Raw genomic sequence first — 19884 nt, forward strand, 5'->3', positions numbered from 1 at the left:
AATATAAATAAATTGAGTAAATAACTCTACCGGTCGAATTGAGGAACCGGTCGACTTTATTTATTTTTTCACAATTTTGTGGCAGTAACCTAGTGCAGACGCACAGGATAAAGACAAAGACATAACAATATAATGATTAAAAAAAATTGTATAGTATAAGAAACAAAAACAGTACCATTTCGAAGAGCTTTCAACTTTATTCTGCCACAAAACTTTTAGTGGGCGTGGTCTATCTTTCTTAAAAGTTATTGTGTATGATTCATTAATGGTTCGATGCCTTGAGAAATATTTGGAAATACATTGTAGTTTATTCAATGACATTAACTAAGGATTTTTAATAAATAAACTAATTTTTTCAGTTTATTTTACATCCACCTTAGTCTTCAATTATACCGATAAACCATTTTCTATGATTTGGATTTAAAATTAACATATTTCGAAAAGTTGATGTAAGATTTTATATTTTTATTATAGTTTAGGAAACATAATTATCCTACTTTTTTGCAATTTGGGTAGCGTTTAAGTTTTCCACCCAATGCAACAACCTTAACTGACTAACTTTAAAACCCAGGAGAACTACTAGAATTCCTCTTGTAGACTTTTATTTACCGTAGATACAGAGGACTTTGCACTCCTGCTTTTCGTAAAATTTTCTTTAATTCTAGCACTTAAGGTAGATCTTTATCGCTCAGTAAATACCATCCTTAAGTTCTAGAAATAAAGAAAAGCTTACGAAAAGCAAGGGTGCAAAGTCACTTTCGAGGTACGAACGAAGTCACGCTCATCTACGGTACTTAATTAATTACATTTTAGAGGAATTTTTGGTCTAATAGGTTGTAGCAGATAATGGACGAAAAAATACACCTTTCTTGATTTTTTTTCTCTTTAATTTTTCACGATGTTTCGAGGGTGGTTGTCCTATTCATCAGGGTTAAAATCAGGTTTCTGTGTCAGTCCATATGCTGGTGAACTTCAGAGTGAAGAATTGTAGAAAAGTCCAAGTGCAGTGCAGCAGCGGATTTTCCCGCCTGTACGTGATTTGTCCTCCACATTCGAAACCTGATGAAGAGGATATCCATCCTCGAAACGTCGTAAAGAATTAAAGCGAAAAAATCAAGAAAGATATATTTTTCCGTCCACTTTCTGCTAATACATTTTAATTCACTTCCTGAGGGTCAGATAGGGCACCTCATAAAGAAGATTTCATTTCCCAGGAGCCGAATGGGACACTTTTAAAGGCCCGGGAGTAAAGGATTGTCACAAGATCATCCTCGCACAAATCAAGGCGGATCTTTCAGAGATCTCCCATTGATAATCTGGGGAAGATCTCCAGAGTTTTGACTTCCCAGACCCCAAAGAAACTCCGAAACAAGGAGCGTAATATTACACTATCTTAAAGTTTTAATACGTAAATTAGGTTGCTCATAATCATAAGAATCACAGCTTAAACCGGAAAATTGTTAAGTTAATGTGGGGTTGTGGCTTAATTTTAAGGGTTGGATTTCTTAAAACATCCTCAGCTATTAAAATCAACGCAGTGAATAGCAGTGAACTAGTTTGCCCAAGAAGGCAGGTTGGGTTTAGTAATTTTCTTATTATAAATAATTATCTAAAATAGAGAATTCTACTGCAGTTGCTTGGCATATCACTGAGGCTTTGTATCCTTTTTTTCTTCAGGAACGGAGTTCTTAAATTGTTTCAGGCGATTGAAATTAAGAAAATCATGAGAGTGGGTCAGTTCACCAAAAAAATAAAGTAAAGCATATTATTTTTCTTATTAGGTAATTATGATCAATTCAAAAATTATTGTTGTAGCTTGTATCCGAAGTAAGGAGGCGTAGCCTATATTGTTGGAGAGTAAATTTCTTAAAATAACCACTTCAATTTAAATGATGTCAATAACGAGAGTGGGAAAATTTACTCAATAAACAAAATTCGCAAAATCTCGTTCTTGTTAATTACTTATTTTAATTAAATAGTTTCACTGAAGTGACATGTATATTCCAAAGAGGGCGTGGTCTATTTTTAGGGATCAATTTATTAAATCCTCTTTGATAATTAATATTGATGCGATTTTTTAGCTTTCTGCAGAAGAAATAGGTACATAGAACATCCCTTATTTTTTAAATTATTTCATTCAAGAATTTAACAATTAGGGGAAAGTGGGGCATCTTTGAATTGGGAGACTTTGAAATTAAGTTTCTTCCCTTCTTTTTAAAAGGAATTGAGGATTATCATAAAGTAAATTAGTTTTAAAATTGATTTGTCAACCTAAATTGCATCATGGTAGAGCACAGGTCCCCCAATTCAAAGGTGCCCAACTTTCCGCTATTATTTGATTGTAGGGCTTTACCTAAAGTTCTTTGCTACTGTTATAATTTAGTTTGTTCTTAACGTTATTTATATCACTATTTTTAATTTTTTTAGTTTTAAGAGTATCTTATTGATAATACCAACCATTTTATTTTTCACTGAAGATAAATTAATCCTCAGCATACAAACTATTTTGTAAATCAGTTCGTAAATGTTTGTGAATTCTCACTGGGAACTTAAATACTCTTAAATCGTATAATCCACTAAAAAGTTTGTAAAAGTTTGTGTTTTTGTACAACACAAACATTGTTCGTAACATGATCACTTGACGTGCATTTTTTGTTCTTTTACAAACATTTGTTCGTACATTTTCGTTTATCTAGCAAAACTTTACGAACAAATGACAAAATTTTACGAACATTTTTCTCTGTATTTACGAACATTTGCAAACATTTACAAATAAATGTTTGTAAAAGGACAGAAAATGCTCGTCAAGTGATCACGTTACGAAAAATGTTTGTGAAAAATACAAACTTTTACGAACTTTTTAGTGGGTTATGCGATTTACGATCATTTCGTATATCCCAGTGAGAATTCACAAACATTTACGAATAATTTTACAAAATATTTATTTACTGTGTATGATTAAGAGCATTCTGCACAAGAATGCAGTAGAGTCTCGCTATAGGCCTTCGCTCTATAGTCCACAATTTATCGACCGTTGATTTAAAAATACTGATTTTGAGTTAGGTTATGTTTTTTTAGTACGCGACGTGCAATGTTTTCATAGTCATTTTAATATTTCTGGCAAACTTTATTGAGTAGTTGTGATAATTGTGATCCATAATGAAGAGAGCGAGGACAAGTACCACAATTGCAAAGAAAGTGGAAGCCGTCGAGCAATTTCAATACTAAAAGTTGTTGATAATTTTAAAAAATAACATGGACTATAGTGCGACCCAAGTGTCAAATCTGGAACCAAATATGGACTATAGCGAGACTCTACTGTACAAATTTGCAAAATGCCACAGTGAGTACTCCATATATGATTCTGTTTTGTAAGCTGAATTCGTTCTCTCTGTGTTTAACTTTAATATTTTTCTGAATCATTCCTTATTTCGCAGCATTTCCTGCTTTTTCCACAGACAGATCACTTTTTAGCGGCAAAATATAATTTGTCGATGAGTATTTGTGTACAAAAAGCATGTTTAACCTTCAGGAAAGGTCAATCACTGTGGGTTTACGTCGAAAAAAAATTCAAATGACGAGGGAGATCAGCACTTGCAGACGACAAAAGCACCATAAATGTCTCAAGTAAAGAGCATTGTGATAAGGCAGTCTTTTCTGGTCCCTTTTGCTTCAATTTAAAACTGGCCATGTTCGCCTTGGAACCAATCTCTTGGAGCTTGCTTTAATTTTTTTTTTACACATTGAGTGAGTATTTGTAATGCCATCCGGAGCCATGTGATAGTTTCCCGTTTCCCGAAAAAAAAGCTGAGAATATTTATTTTTAAATCGACACGCATTTTCGGCTTTTTTTTGTATCTCAAAGTCAAGAGGAGATTGAGAAGTTAGAAAAATGTTTGTAGATTCTCTTGGAGTTTTTCACTGCAATTTTCTTGCATGTTCAACAATTAGATGGAAATTGGTGTAATGCTTCTGATAGGTCCTTGACACAAATTTAAGCCATTTTTGAAATTATTTATTAGAAGGTGCGAAAAATTAAGTACTCCAATCGGTCTTCTTCAGTGATTTTTATCACAAAACAACTTCGCAACATTCTGAAATTTTTTTCGAGGGCTTTTCCTCTGGTTATCACTAAAAAATATTCCACAATCACTGATAATAAATCAACAGTGTTTTCGGAGCTTCTTCAAATCGTAGGAAATTTCACAGCTTTTTTCTCTCATTCTTTACTTTAAATTTTTGGTGTGTTTGATTAGATGTTTAACTTACCAAAAAGTCTCAGAAAATCTCTCTAAACACAGAATTAACACCAGAAATTTGGCTCTACTCTTATCACAATTTTCGTTTAAATGTACTTTACTAACAAAATCACCCAGAAACTCTCCCTCCTGAGCTTCCAGTGCCTGATATTCACGGATGAGAGTCAACCAAGAACTGATGATATGAGTCCAAATGCCAGGCACATGAACTCTCCAACCCAGAAAGAAAGAGAGGCAAGCACCACCGAATGAGATAGTAATAGTACACTATCGTATGGAAAGCCAGACGTGAATGGTGTAAAGTAAAACGGCGCGCCGATCGATTTTTAATCCTACACACCAAATTCCCTGGCGCTTCGCCCCAAACAGACACCGTCTGTCCCCAAAGACGAGCCTCCAAAAGATATTTTTGTACTAAACTCCAATCCAATGGGCCTTAGAGGCCTAGCCTCGTATTTGAACGGCTTCACATGGAGCACAAAGTTCTGAGAATTTCGTTAAAAAGACGAATTTGGACGCTAAGACGCATGCCTGGTGCACAGAGCATGGGGCTGGGTGGTCTGGGTATGTGGGGTCACCCGATGACGTCAGAGGGTTGCATCATCCTGAAGATGAAGGGAATCTCTTGCATCATAAAGGGTACTGTTACGAAATTCAATTTTCACAACATGATTTGCATTTCTAATCACTCTTTCATATGCTAATTCTCATAAAATTGTCTTTAGAATATTCAATGAGAAAAGTTGTTATGCTCTGATAAGAATTGAGGTAGCTTTATTAAAGAATTTACCAAGAATAACTGGAAAATAACCAAAAAATAACTACGGTTTTTTGATAGGAAAATCAGGAGATTCTGATATTATTCTAAGACGGAGGGAATGTAAATATTTTCCTAAGATTTTAAAGAAATTAGGTGACTTCTTTTAAAGAATTTAAGAAAAATCACTGAAATATAACCAATAAATAACTTTAGGATTCCTTAAAGTATTTCATGAATTCTCTAGCATCCTATTTAACCAAAGAATAATTTAATTCCAGTTAAAATCTTGATTCTATGAAAAAAAGATACAATATGTTGGAAAGAACTAAAATAGGCTTAATGAAGAGTGACTGGAAAATGACCAAAAGATGACTACGGTTATTTGATATGAAATTCGAGAGATTCTAATTTATTAAAAATATCTACAGTTGTTTTATATGAATTAAAGATTCTAATATTATTCTAAGTCGAAGAAACGGTGATTTGAATGAACCAATTTTTTGAATAAATTAACAAGAATCACTAAAAAATAACCAGAAAATAACTTTGGGCTTTTCAAATAATTCAAAATACTCTATCGCTTTATAAACCAAAGAATAATTTAATTTTAGTTTAACACTTGAAACTATGTAAAAAAATACAATATGTTGGAAAGAACTCAAGTAGACTTAATGAAGAGTTTATGAAGAATGACTGGAAAATGACCAAAAGACGACTATGGTTATTTGATATGAAATTCGAGAGATTCTAAGATTATAGGTTGGAGATTATAAGGTGAGCTTCTGCTAAAATTTTGAAGTGGAGAAACTTTTTTTTAGAAATTTAACTAGAATAACTGAAATATAACCAAAAAATAACTATGATTATTTTAAAGATGATGGTTAAAGAACAGATGATTTATTGCTAAAATTTTGAATAAATAAAGTTATGTTTTGAAGAAATATAAAAGAATCACTGAAAAATAACAAAAAATAGCTTTAATTATTTTTAAGGTAATTCAAAATACTCTAGCACTACTTTACGCCCAAGAATAATTTAATTTTTGCTAAAATTGAGTATCTCTGTAAAAAAAATATACGATTACAAAAAAAAACTGAGGTAGCTTTATTAAACAGTTTACCAAGAATAACTGAAAAATGACGAAAAAATAACTACAGTTTTTTTTTATAGGAATTAAAGATTCTAATAGTATAATATGATAAGTCGAAGAAATGGTGATTTTTGTAAACATTTTTAAAGAAAGGAAGCAACTTTTTTGAAGAATTTAACAAAGATCATTAAAAAAAATAACCAAAAAATAACTTTGTTTTCCTTTTTTTTTTATTGTTCAAAATACTCTAGCGCCTTAATAAAACAAAGAATAATTCAATTTTAGTTACAATTTTGAATTTCTGAAAAAAGATAAAATATGTTGCAAAAAAAACTCAGATAGCTTTTTGAAAATATTTAGGAAGAATAACTGAAAAATTACCAAAAAATAGCTTTAAATATTTCTAGGGAAATTTGAAAAATTCTAATATAATTTTAAGTCGAAAAAGAAATGAATTTTGGCTAAAATGTAGAATATATGAAAAGGTTTTAGACTTGAGTTTTATTAAATAAAACTCAAATTTAACGAAAAATAACTTTTGTTAAATTTAGAGATATTGAAAAAATATTATTAATCATTCTGAATCATAAGTCAAAGAGAACGTGAAATTTACGTAAAATTTTGAATAATATTGGAAATCTCTTAATATCCTGTAAGAAATATTTAATGAAAATTTTATCGAAAAGCACAGAAAAATAACCAAAAGATAACTATTTTATAATTTTCAGTTTGACAAATCTTAGTAATTTCTACGTAACTATGATTCTAATTTTTTTTTTGCATTATCGAAAGAATTTTTATATCATTGTACAAGAATTTAGATCTTTAATCTAAATTCTAATCTATCTTACATATATTTTACAATTTCATAGTCACGTATTCGCTTTTTTGCAAATTATTGTATAAGTTATAGTAATAATAACCCAAAAATAACCAAATATCATACTTTTACTTTACTAATTTTAACTTAAAAAAATAACAAAAATTCAAAATTTAAGAAAAACAATTTTTTTTAAAAAAGAAATACTAGATAATATATTAACTTATTTTTATTAAAAAAAATATTATTATAATATAAACTATGGCTCATTGTATAATTCTGTTACAAATACTTAATTTTACAAGCTAAATATCCTTATTTAGAGGGAACACCATGCAATTTTTAATTAGTTTACTAATTTATTTAATTAATCAAATCTCTACCAATAATATTGTCAAATTTGAATAATAATGTCATCATAACGCGATTATGACTCAACCTGCAATTTTTGATATTATTCCTATTAATTTGTCAAATTTAATGCAAATAAATATAATTTGTTTTTAAATTGAGCAATAAATGATCCTTTTTAAGAAAACTTACCGTGAATGGTGACACTGCACTGTTTTAAATGGGTTAATAACATTCATAAAAGATTAAGTACCACTTTATTTCCTATAAAATCGACCCACTTGAGAAACTAATTTGCCTAATTTTTGCCAAATAGCAATGAACCGCCATGAATACTTGTCCGACCACCCTCTTTCTTGCAACCAAAACTCTGTCGCAATCTTCAGCCCACCGTCTGGCCCAATTTGCGCCTTGTCCAGCCAAACGGGATGGACAAGTTTGCTACAGAAACAAAGAAGTGTGTAGGTGAAAACACGTTCAGCTAAATAAACTGAAGCATAATTGGGAGAATGGACGGTTGAGGTTGAATTTTGGGCAGAAAAGTTGCCAAAAAAACGTGTTCGCAGAAAGGAATTCTCAGCTGCTTCGCGTGAGGTCACGAGCAGGAAACCGATCGATACTGAGGGAGAAAAAGGGGCTCGTTCGGCAGCTGAATGCTCATTCGTTCGTACGAGAGGCTCAACCATGCTGAGCTACCCTCTTTTGTGAATGACGCAATTCTCGGAATCCACGAGGCAAGGGATGGTGAGAAAGGGCAGGGGTTCGGTCGCCTCGTTTTGAGGTAGTCTTTCCGAGGGGTCATCGATCCACAGCAACCGCACGTGTACTGCAAACGAATAAATTCCCTTCGAACGGAATATTCCACAACATTAAAAAATAAACGGAATAAAAACTGAACTCAAGCTCAATCCGGAATTTTTAGTGAAAAATACATGATTTAATATAGGAGAAACTGAGGCACCACCAAACACTGCGATTTTTTAATCAGATATTTTACTTCTGAGGACAAGGCCTATAGGAATGCTTGTCCATTGAAGAAATGGTCGAGATAGTCCAGGTAGTTTAAAAATAAAAAATAGTGTTTGGTGCTACCCCGTGTTCGGTGGTGCCCCAGTTTCCCCTAATTCACTAAATAAAATTAGGGAAATTCAAAATTATAAAAGAGTCATATTGCAAAATTTTCAATGGTAAGAGCTTTTAGCTCATGAGTAAACCGAATAGATAATTTCGATACAGAATATTGTCCAAAATGCCAAAAGAGACGGGTACATGAAAATAAATAAATAAATAATATTGCAATTGTCAGATTTTGAAGCTAAATATTTTTGAGGTCTGGTCTAAATATTCTTTATAGCCGAAGCCCATGCCCAACAGTCGCAGAAATTCCACTGGGTTTACAGCGATATTTTCGGAAAAATCCGCGGAGACGATCACTAAAAATTCGCGTGAACTACCCGGGAGGAATTTAATGCAAAATTTCCGGAAAAGATTGAAAACCCCGGTTAGAACCATTTTGAATGTTGGATACCTCAATCTATAATAAATTGAAAATAGGATAAAATGTAGCACCCCTGCCCCTGCTCACATATTTTCTTGGTCCTCCAGGGCTCTCTTTACCATTAACTGATTGGTCTTTTTCTTCGTATCGGTCACTGCTTAAGAATATTGCTAACTCAACGTTTGTCATCGTATGTGTTGCTCACCAGAATTATAGTGTTAAGGCGAAAACTCTCTGCCGTACTACTTTGGAGTTTCTGCGCTCAATTCCGTAGACATAGCAGAGCATTAATTGAAAAAAATATCAGAAATTATACTTGGAATTATATGGAAATTTTAAGTAATTCCAGGGAATACAACCCTGAATACAACTCTCTCCGAGGAAAATCGCGGAAAAGTCATAGATAACTACATGAGGAATATTGACAGTTTTTTTTTATGACAGAACTCACGCGGAAAATCGATTGTAGTGAACTTATGAAGAAGCGAAAGTTCACAAAATTTAAATACCATATCTGAAGTTCTATTCGACCGAATTTAATGAATAATAGCAAAACTGAAAAGTCTCACAAAAAACTATATTATTTAAACTTCATACGCCCAACGCTAGTAGCGCTTTAGTCACAAAAAACGATTTTCATATCACATAACCTCACTTATTTCAACTCTGACTTAACCGATGCTGATTATTGCAAAAATTCACTCATATTTTTCTCAAAAACGTTATCATGAAATTCGTTCAAATTTTAGTGTTGTAGTCTACGAAAGTTTATCAAAAGAATGCGGTTATTTCTTGTGGTTGGAATAGAACCGATATGAGCATGGGCAGTCAAAGTTTACGAAATTCAAATCGCCATATCTCCGGTTCTATTTGACTGAATACGACGAGTAAGGGTGCAACTGAAAGTTCCTACAAAACACTACAATTCTTCTAGATCATTTAAACTTGGTAGGATCATCATTAGGGGTGCAATAGTCGAAAACCAATTTTTCATAACACATAACCTCAATTATCTCGACACCCAAAGAGATCTGAAGAGCCTCAAGTGGATCAGTGGATAGAGTAGTGTCAACAAAAACGACTGTGAAGTCTCGGGTTCAAAGCCGAGCAGAAACAGAAAAATATTTCTCATACCATATCGGCTTTGAATTCGTCCATGAATGAATGAATGAATAGTAATGCCAATGGTGCACATTAGTAAAATGGATTGTAAAAACCTCTCTGTCTCGGAGCTCGAGCAATTAAAAGTGAACCACCTAACTAAACAATAGAGCATAGGTGTGTAAGAACCGTTTGAAACTGAACAAATGTCAAATTTAACTTGTACGTCAATGGTCAAAATGCTACCTGAACAAAATTATTTTGACTTTTATTCGGTTTCAAACGGTTCTTGCACATCCCTGAAATAGAGGCTGGTACGAGAACGAGTTTCGACATGAAAGTGGTACTTCATTTGATACAAATATTCACTTTCACTGATCCAAACACACACCGAGATAGGTCGCTGTAATATAGTAGCGGCGGTAGCGGCACTGGGTGTATGCAGAGCTCTTTTATGGAGCGGCTACCCGTATCGGGACATAAGTTAGAATAGGGAAGCATAAGGGACCCAATTGTGGCCTGGATGCATCTGTAATTCGAAATGGAGAACTGATCCCTGACAAAATCTTATCTCGCCACCCTTTTAACCGATTTCCGTCCGGTTATTGCCAGTTCTAGAGATCAAACGATCAAGCGATTTAGGACCTTCGAGGGACCTCTCCCCCCCAGCCTTTATAAGTCGACCCAAGAATCATTAACATGCCCCTCATTTTCATTTTCAGACACGTTTTAGATATTACCCAGACGGATATTTCGCCCCTATGCGGAAATATCCTTGAATAATTCCTGGTTCCGGTAAACCTTTTAGATCAGGAAAATTTCATGAAGTCGAAATTGAAATCCTTTTCTTTCTCACACGTTTTGCATCTAGTCAATCCTACTATTTTGTACTCTTCTTCTTCTTTTAAAAATCACACTAAATTAAATTTAGTTCAGCCCGTTCAGCCCAAATTTGTCTCCGAAAAAATGGGATACACTGGATACACTTATTATACTGAACATGTTGATTATAGTGTGAAATGTAGGGTTATGTAGGAATTGGGGCACTTTAGGACAGGAAGGGAAATTTGAAAGGGAGACAGAAAAAGTGAAGAATATAAATAGCTCAGTTGGTAGAGCACTCGTCTAGTTAACGAGAGGTCTCCAGTTCGATTCTGGGTGAAGGCAGGAATTTTTCCTGTCTTTACTGAGAAAAAACTGGATGATTTGAGTGTCACTTGCTCTGATTGACGATTTCTCTGTACATTGAACTAAAGTTCGTAAAAAATTCTCACAAGAAGAAGATTGTTGTATGACACGTGAAAAGTGAAGGAAAATAAAGATCTAAGTGAGAAGAAAAGGACTTTACACTAATACAAATCTTTTGAAAAAGAAATGGCCGTGAAATTTGATATCATGAAATTTTACTGATCTAAAAGGTGTTCCGGAGCCATAATAGTTTTTCAAAGTCAAAGGTTAAAAAGGCACTAGGAAGCGTATTTCTCAACCCAAGGGTATCATATTTGGGATCGTTGGAAAGGTCTTGGATTTTCCGATAATACTGTACCGATTCCAATCGGTTATGAATCGGTAATGAACCAGGTTATTACCGGATAACTAATTTTATTCAAAATTCAATTAAAAATTAAGTATATTTTGGATTTTTTGGGAAATGTTTTGAGTGATTTCTAAATCGGTTGTGAACCGATAATGAATCGGTTATGAACCGATAAATAAGTTTTGTTCGAGAATCAATTCTATTACTCCCACAACAATTTTTGGGATCTTTTGAGTGATTTATGAATCAATTTAAATCGGTTGAGAATCGGTAATCGGTAATTGAGGTATAGCGTCCAAATCACAAAGCTTTGCCACCAGTTTTTCTAGTTGAAAAATTTGTAAATTTAAATGAAAAAGCTATTGTTATGGATAATTTAATTTTCATTAATTTTTGAACTTTTGGGGCGTGGTCTAAAATTATTTCTGGGCGGAGCTTGCCATAAACTTACCTTAAATTTAAGAATTCAATTCCCATTTTGAGAATAATGCTCCTGTGTCTTATTCCGTGGTCTTAACCCCTTGCAGTCTATCCACTTTTCCCACAAAAGACTCCGAGTGGAAAATCGTCGCACAATCACACCATCGTCTTATTCTCTCGATCAATTTATTAGAATATCTCTGCAAATTGACCTTGGCGCTTCTAAATCCCCCATTCGCAGTAATACAACACATTTCACGTCCAATTACTCTTTTATTCAATTCATAAATAACATCAGAGACGAAGAAATAAATATATTTGAGAAAGAAGAAATTCTCTGTGCAAATTTTAATCGTTTTCTTTCAAAACACTTTCTTTTCTTGAGTACTTTTCCTTTTTGCGACTAGTTTTTTGCTAGAGAAAGAGACTGACATTTTGAAAATTGTACAATGAACTCACTAAATTACTTTGTCTATTGAATTATACTTGCGATAAGTACTGTGTGCTGTTGCTGTGGCTCGGATGAGAAGCCCAGGTGCTCCTCAGACTTTGCGGCTGTCTCCATGGCTATTGACTCTTCTCGGCCTTCGCTCTTTCCCGCGGAAAGATGGCTTTGAGAAGGAAGTGGATTGGGATGTAGACAAGGGAAAAGACGTATCCCAGGAAATAAACTGCCCGGAATATGGCGTAGTACTTGCTGAAGCTGAGGAAGGCGAATGGCGTGAGGCACCAGCCCATTCCAACGATTGCATAAAACTTGAGGAGGACGAAGTAGAGGGGCTGGAGATGGGGATGATCCAAAAGGCGTCTCAAACGCTCGTTGCCCTTAACAATCGTGTGAAACTGAAAAATTTAACACAGAATTATCGATTTGGGGCGTGGGAAAGTGATTTTAGAAAAATCTACCCAAGTAGCATTTTCTGACCATTGCGAAATTTATTGAAAAATATGATAACACTTTATTAACTTCATATATACTTCCGAAAATATTCACAGAAGAATGTTTCCGGTTTAATTCGAACAATTTCATAATAAAATACATTTAGTCATGAAGTTACTAAAATATGACTAAAGTCTAACTAAAGTCAATTAAACTGTTATCCCTGTCACTAAAAGCTTTTATTTCGTAACTTTCATTGAATAAATTTTGTGCACCGCATCGCTTGTTTTGTTGTTTAATGACAGATGGGCAGGGATTTTTTCTTACTTTTTTCTCACAAATATTGAAATAAAAAGATTTCATGTTGCATTTTTTGCACTGTCTTTCGATATTTGGAAGAGTTTATAAACGTTTTATTGAGAAATATTGCAATTTTGCTGCAAATTACAAGCCACGCAAGTAAGCAAAAAAACTTACAGCAAATGCTAATTACTGAAAATTTTGAATGGAAATTTGACGTAACTTACCCAAAAATGGAAGTTACGACAAATTCTGATAATTTTTTCTTAATTAAGGGCACTTACAATAATTTTTGTTTAAAATAATTTTTATTGGGCCTATAAAAGATTCTTTTTCTCAAGTGCGTTTTATAAACAAAATTAGGCCCATTCTAAATTATGTATATATGTATCTGAAAATCGCAAAAATGAAGTTACGACAAATGCTGATTTAATTGACGATATAATGGTGCCGAAATCGCGAGGTTCCAGTTTTCAACTAACTATCTTTACACGGATTCCTTATATTCAACTTAATTCCACGTGTCTCTCGAAGGGGATCTCAGTGACGCAATAGGCAAGACCGTTGATTCTTGGGCGAATGAGATCTCTGACTCGACTCTCACAGTTGTGAGTTTGAGTCCCGCCCAGTGCAGCCAATTGAATATTAAAAAAAAAAGTTTTTACAGGTAATAAAACGTAATAAAATGCATAGTCTCTGTCTAAAAATTCCGGGGGGGGGGGGGAGGGGCAAGGGAAAAGCATCCACATTGCGGGGAAAACACTTCTGGGCGGTCTGCAATGGACTTAGCACATTCTTCCAACACGGGATATACGACTTTGCAGCATGATTACATTGTTAAAAATATATCCCGATACGATAAATAATAATAATAATGTCTCTAGAACGTCTCAACCTAAACTTATCCTGTAGGCGACTAGATCGGATGCGTTTAAAAAGCCAGCGATAAGCCTACATGGGCTTATGGTAGGTGTGATTCTTTCATTGCAAATTCGGATTGGGTGCAAACTCGAAGTCCAGAAAAACTTATGGTAGCTGAGATTCATTAGCAACTATGAGACATAGAGACCTCAAACTTGACATCCATTTAGAACCTACATTAGGCTTAAGATATGCTATGCTTCAATTGAAAGTATCGCGGTGCACGAAAGTCTGAGAAAAATTCCGCGGTCCGCAAAAATCCCAAAAAAGTTCCGAGGTCTGCGAAAATCCGCGAAATATTCCGTGGTCCGCGAAAATCCGGGAAAAAATTCCGCAAGCCACGAGGGATACCGCAACGCGAAAATACACGAAAAATTTCACAGTGTGCTAAATTTCACGAAAACTCCGCGATTGTCGAAAATGAGCGAGAAAGTCAGTGGTCCGCGAAAATTTAAGAATTCAAGAATTCCTCACTGTTTTGGGTCACACTGTGCATGCCGCTCGCGATATTTGCCTCATCAGAGATTCCACTGAATAAATTCACAAGAAAATTGGGATATTTCACTAAAATCTCGAAGGTAAACACGCACTTCCCCATCAAAATGAGACTTTATCAGATGTTTTTATTTCATTTCTGTCAAATTAAACATTAACCCTGAATCTGCTTATGGTAGGTGTGATTCTTTCATTGCCCATGCGGTGCGTTTTGAGAATTTTTCATTCAATTTGCTTTATTTTCAAGCGGAATTTTTCACATTTTACTTTAAATTAATCACCGGTAATTCTAAGAATCACTGATGTTCAAAAAATGTTCTGTAAGACAGATTCGAGACGTTACAGAAAAAAAACAAGGATTACAATAGGTGTGATTACTATTTTCTGATTTGTGCAGTGATGAAACTAGACTGCTTATGGTAGATGTGATTCTATAATTGCCAGTTCGATGTATTTTGAGTATTTGTCATTCAGTTTTCCTTGTTTTAAAGTGGAACTTCCCACATTTCACTTTAAATTGGTGGTTGATCATTTTTAAAATCAGTTACGTCCGAAATATGTTCTGTAAGACCCATTGGAAGTCTTAGAGAAAATCTGAGGATTACAATAGGTGTTATTATGAGAGAATCACACCTAACCTAATCTGACCTAACTGACTGTCAGAATGCAAGGAAAAAATGGTTTTCCGAGTGTCAAAAAACATGTGTTAGAAAAATAGCTTAAAATTGACTATTAATGGATGATACCTCCTACAAATGGTGAAAATAAGTAGATGAAAGTTCCATCTAAGTAGTGATGCCCAAATTTTTGTGTTCGGTGTAATGTTTTCTGGGAAAATGAGGCCTACAGAGGTGGGAAAAAGTGGTACGAAGCTGAGTTAACCAGGGCACCTTCGTAAAAAATGCCGCTACATTTTCATTTTCCTGTAGAGACAAATCCAAGGACTTCCAGGAATTTTGTGAGGCAGAATTATGAACCCAATAAGTAAGAGATTTTTTTTTTGATAGTGATATAATTGATTTGGTGTGTGTGGCATTCAGTAAAAAATCTTAAATCGTCAACTCCTTTTTTAATACGAACCTGCAAAACCTTCCCCTACTGTCATTTATGTTTTACTTTTTTAAATTCATATACACAAAAAAATCTACGAAATGAACATAAAAGGAGCGAAAAGGCATAATAGGATTTCGAGATAATTCAGAAAAACCGTGCTTTTACACATTTTTCAAGATATCTCAGGAACTGCTGACTTCTGAAAATTCGGCTGCTTATTTTCGGAATCAGGGACGGTCCAAATATATACCGTGAAAATATGAAGCCGATCGGAGATGGTCGCCAAACTTGGTGATTATAGTAAGTGTGATTGTGAAACAATCACACCTAATTTTTGTTGCGTTTACTTTGCTTATTTTATGTTTCTTCAATTTTTTGGTTCATTTAATTTAAACTTTTTTTCTTTACTCATTTTTTTTTGCTACTTTTTTTGCTTTTCTTTCTCGCCACACTATTGTAAAACGGTCGCTCTTTATTTAGTGCTCTTTTTGTTGAATTAAAAAATTTTGCTAAAGCAGAGCCTTTGTTGAATATGGCGGATTGTAATGCTTCTACATTTCGCCAGTTGGATCAGCAACTGCGCTAACTGCATTTGCTTTATGTCTCCATTCGTTGCAAACGCCACGGAACTATGCGTCGCTTGCAACGAATGCAGACATAAAACAAATGCAGTTAGCACAGTCGTGGATCCAACCTGTGATTTGTCAACTGAAAATTCATTCAAAATAACTTTCTGTAGATTGTCTTAGAAAAAGTAAGTTAAAATTGCGTTTCACTTCGTCATCCACTAATTAAACTCTAGTTATTTTCAAGTTTTATTGTAGCATAAAAATTTTATTGACTTACTTTGCCGAAAAAACTGAATGTGATAAAAATTTAAATTAGTTAATTATCTCTTTAATTAGTTTGTTTGATTTATAAGTTTTTTTTTTTAATAAATGATTTGACTTCCTTAATTGAGATAAAAACGAGGAAAATGGGGAAAAATGAGTGAAAACACAATTTGCAGGTCCTTCAAATTCTCAGTCGCCAATTGGTAACTCCGGTGACTAGGTTTTGCTACTTGGGTTGAAAATCAATAAAAGTACTTACACTTCTCTCAATGTAGACGACAATGAACTCCATTAAGAAACTGGCATAATAGCCACTGTGGAATCCATGCCAGATGGCCAGGAAGAGAAGAGTAGCCCCCTGAGAGATTTCCCTGCTGCCCAGAAACTTCAATCTTTTGTAAATGTGCCTGGCCACCCATTTATTCGTGGCCACATTGAAGCTCTCAATGTAATGCGTGAACTTGCTGGCCTTTTCCAGCCTCTGAACCTTGACATTCTCCCCGGCTGACCAGTCTTCCTCATCCGGATGATCCAGCTTCGAGGCGCTGCGGAAGGTCAGCCCGAAGCGAGTGCAGACGCCTTCGGACAGAAGCCAAATGGACATGTATTTGTAGAGAGTGAGTCTGCCCCAAATGCCCAGGAAAATCAGTCTGGAAAAGTATCCGGATGAGGCGTATTCGGGGGAGAGGAGATAGGCGTCAGAGGCGAACATATTGCCAATTTGATAGACAACCAGGTAGAAGACACCGAGGAAGAATCTCTTGAAGCCAGCGTCAATGTAGCCCTGGTATTTGTCGAATTCCTTGGCCAGGAATCTCTCATATTGCCGATAGGGGAATTGAGGCCCTACCAGGAAGCTTCCTGGGAAGTAAGTGTACGAGGCTATTTGGAGGAGATTTGGAGACTTATGGATTCCATAGACGTCCATTTCCTTGGGTTCATCGCCTTTCTTGTGGCTGCCGAAAGTGTCACAGACATCAAAGGTCAGTCCAATGAGTCTCAGAACCAGGACACAATGAGGCATTGTCCATTTGATATCGTAAGTATCTGTTCCCGTTAGAACGTAGCCAAAGAGCAAGTGTCCCATGTGATAGGCAAATGATGCCAGTCTGAGATTCCTGGAAGGTCCCAAGACGCGGATCAGGATGAAAGTGGCCAGGATGGCCAAAATACTGTGATAAATGTCAAATCCGTAGTTGAAATAGCAAATCCCCAGGCCCATGCTGATGTTAAAGACATGATGATGGAGCTCAGGTAAGTCCCAGATGAACTTCCTGTACACCAGAGACAACGGATAGCCTACAAAATCCCCCTGAGATTAGATAACACCGCGTGACACTCATTTACACAATATTCCCCTCAAATTACCAAAGACAATGGACAGCAGGAGTCTCAGTGCTGGCTCTGTGGCCCCCACAGCTGTCGCCAACTGCCCAATGTATCCCTCAGACTCGGTCATTCTCTCTTCCGGATGCAAAAATCACAGAAACTCTTCTTGGCAGAAGAAAAAAAACACTGCAAAAACAGAAATTGAGGTTAAGGTCACCGGCCAGAGGAAAAACATCCGATAATCTTTTTTTTCGCTGGGCAAACGCACAAAGTCACACCACTAAATGCTGCCTAGTGCTTGTCCTAGTCACAAGCATCACACTTAAATGCTGGCAATTGGAGCACAAATTGAATAGTAATCGAGGGGATTTCTCAATGGACTTTATGGGGACACACAGGGTGACCAAAGAGGGAAATGCGTAACTAATCACTTTACAAAGACACAGGGGATTGCATGAGATGTAATTCACCAGGATGACTGTCACGCACTAAAAAGAGGATTTTCCTGGGCGATTTATTCGAGGAAAACAGAGACAGAATACTTTTTCAAAGGACCAGCTCAGCTGGCGATGCGCACAATAATACTTTCCAGTCCCTTCCAGGCTTTTGCGTATCGCTACTAATTAGTACGCGTACCACATATAACAGTGGTACTATTTGTGAGCAATTTAGCCTTGACAGTATTTTGAATTTTGAATATCAATTTTTGGGAGCTAGGCTAAACGCTGATAGGGTAGAGTCAGCCCTTTTGTCCATGTAAGCACTTTTAGCCACTTAAAGTAAAATCACATTGTAAGGCAATTATGAGTTTATTTAGAACAGGAAAATGGGTCTTATTTCATGACCTCTAATCTAACGAACCAGAAAACCATATTTGATTTTGTATCGACTTGATTAATTCTAAGTTATTGAAAGAAATTCTCGACAAGGTAAATAATCACTAAAAAAACATGAGATTCTTGAGAAACTTGTCAATGTCAAGAGAAATTGTTTTGCATTATTTCATATTTTTGATGAAAATATTTGATGTTATTCAATGAAAGTCCATTTCTCAATTAACTAAATTTTATTATGATATCATCCTTAATAAGATTTTCTAATAAATTAAATGAAAATCGGATGTGACTAAAAGAGCTTACTTTTTTCGGCTGTGTAAGTACTTTAGGCCATTTATTTTCCCATACATTTTACACGTGGCGCACCTCGCGGATTTCAGTAAAAACAATCGTGACTATTGACTGATTTTTACATCAAATAGAAAATGTGCAAAAAGTCGTTTAAAATACTCTAATAATCACATAAAATTGCTGTTAAATAAGAATAGGACTTGTGCTGTGTATTTGTGAAAGTTTTCGAAAGCTATTTATTCTGTTACTTTATTAAAATTCTATTGGAAACAGGCGGCCAAAAGTGCTTACACACAATGGCCAAAAGTACTTACAAAGAGGCCAAAAGTACTGAAACATGCATAGTTACATAAAATGCATTTTTCACTAAAATATCCAAAAAAATTTGAGAATTCTCTTGGATTATTAGGAAGAAACGGTTTTAAGGTATCTGTACAAAATTTCATTTTATTTAAATAAAGATTATAAAAATTACAAGCACATGAAACCTTAAAGTGGCCAAAAGTACTTACTCCACCCTAATTTGTGAATACGAACAGGTCGAGACAAATAATTTTTAATAAGCTAGAGGGAAGTAATATAAATACAAAATTTTTTGTTGCAGGTAGGGTAAATTTGCCAAATTTCGGCATAGTTGCATATAAGCACCTAAGTCCTATGTTTGAAATGCAATATTTTTAATTCGTATTGATATTTTTTGTTACTTCCTTTTCGGGAAGGTTGTGTGGAACCTTGAAAACTAGTTTATCTTCTTTGTTGTCTTTAAATCGCTTACTAAAATATTGAAAAATTAATAAAAATATGGACATTACTTTGGGTAATATTCCGGCCACTTTGAGTGAAATATCGTCGACCTTCTTTCTGACCATCTTTTGTGACGCAACGGATAGAAAATTTTAAAACGGAACGAGTTTAATATTTAGTTTATTACGTTTATATGACCCACAAGCCCTGAGATCTTCCGTGTAATTTGTCCTGATGACCTGAAGAGCAGCATCTCAAACTTACGTGCAGGTTTAAGGATTTACATTGGACCGAACCCTGTTCCGAACGCGTTTGCTGAACGATGTTCAAACAGGCAACTTTCATTGCTGGGCAAGTCATATTAAC

At 34.9% G+C, this 19884-nt stretch overlaps 1 protein-coding gene across 2 annotated transcripts; it reads right to left on the reverse strand.

The window, feature by feature from the left end:
* Positions 1-12089: 12089 nt before the first annotated feature.
* On the reverse strand, positions 12090-18249 carry LOC129798469 (lysophospholipid acyltransferase 5). 2 transcript variants are annotated; one of them, XM_055841620.1, is made up of 4 exons: positions 17916-18249; positions 17687-17833; positions 16578-17617; positions 12090-12679 (listed from the first exon to the last, which is right to left on the reverse strand). In XM_055841620.1, the coding sequence occupies exons 2-4, from the start codon at positions 17775-17777 to the stop codon at positions 12404-12406; spliced, it is 1407 nt and encodes a 468-aa protein (XP_055697595.1). In that variant the 5' UTR covers positions 17778-17833; positions 17916-18249; the 3' UTR covers positions 12090-12403. The 2 variants fall into 2 exon arrangements, with proteins under 2 accessions (XP_055697595.1, XP_055697597.1); XM_055841622.1 differs by having other exon boundaries at positions 17687-18249.
* Positions 18250-19884: the final 1635 nt, after the last annotated feature.

Source organism: Phlebotomus papatasi, chromosome 1, assembly GCF_024763615.1.
Source record: "Phlebotomus papatasi isolate M1 chromosome 1, Ppap_2.1, whole genome shotgun sequence".
Lineage (NCBI taxonomy): Eukaryota > Metazoa > Arthropoda > Insecta > Diptera > Psychodidae > Phlebotomus > Phlebotomus papatasi.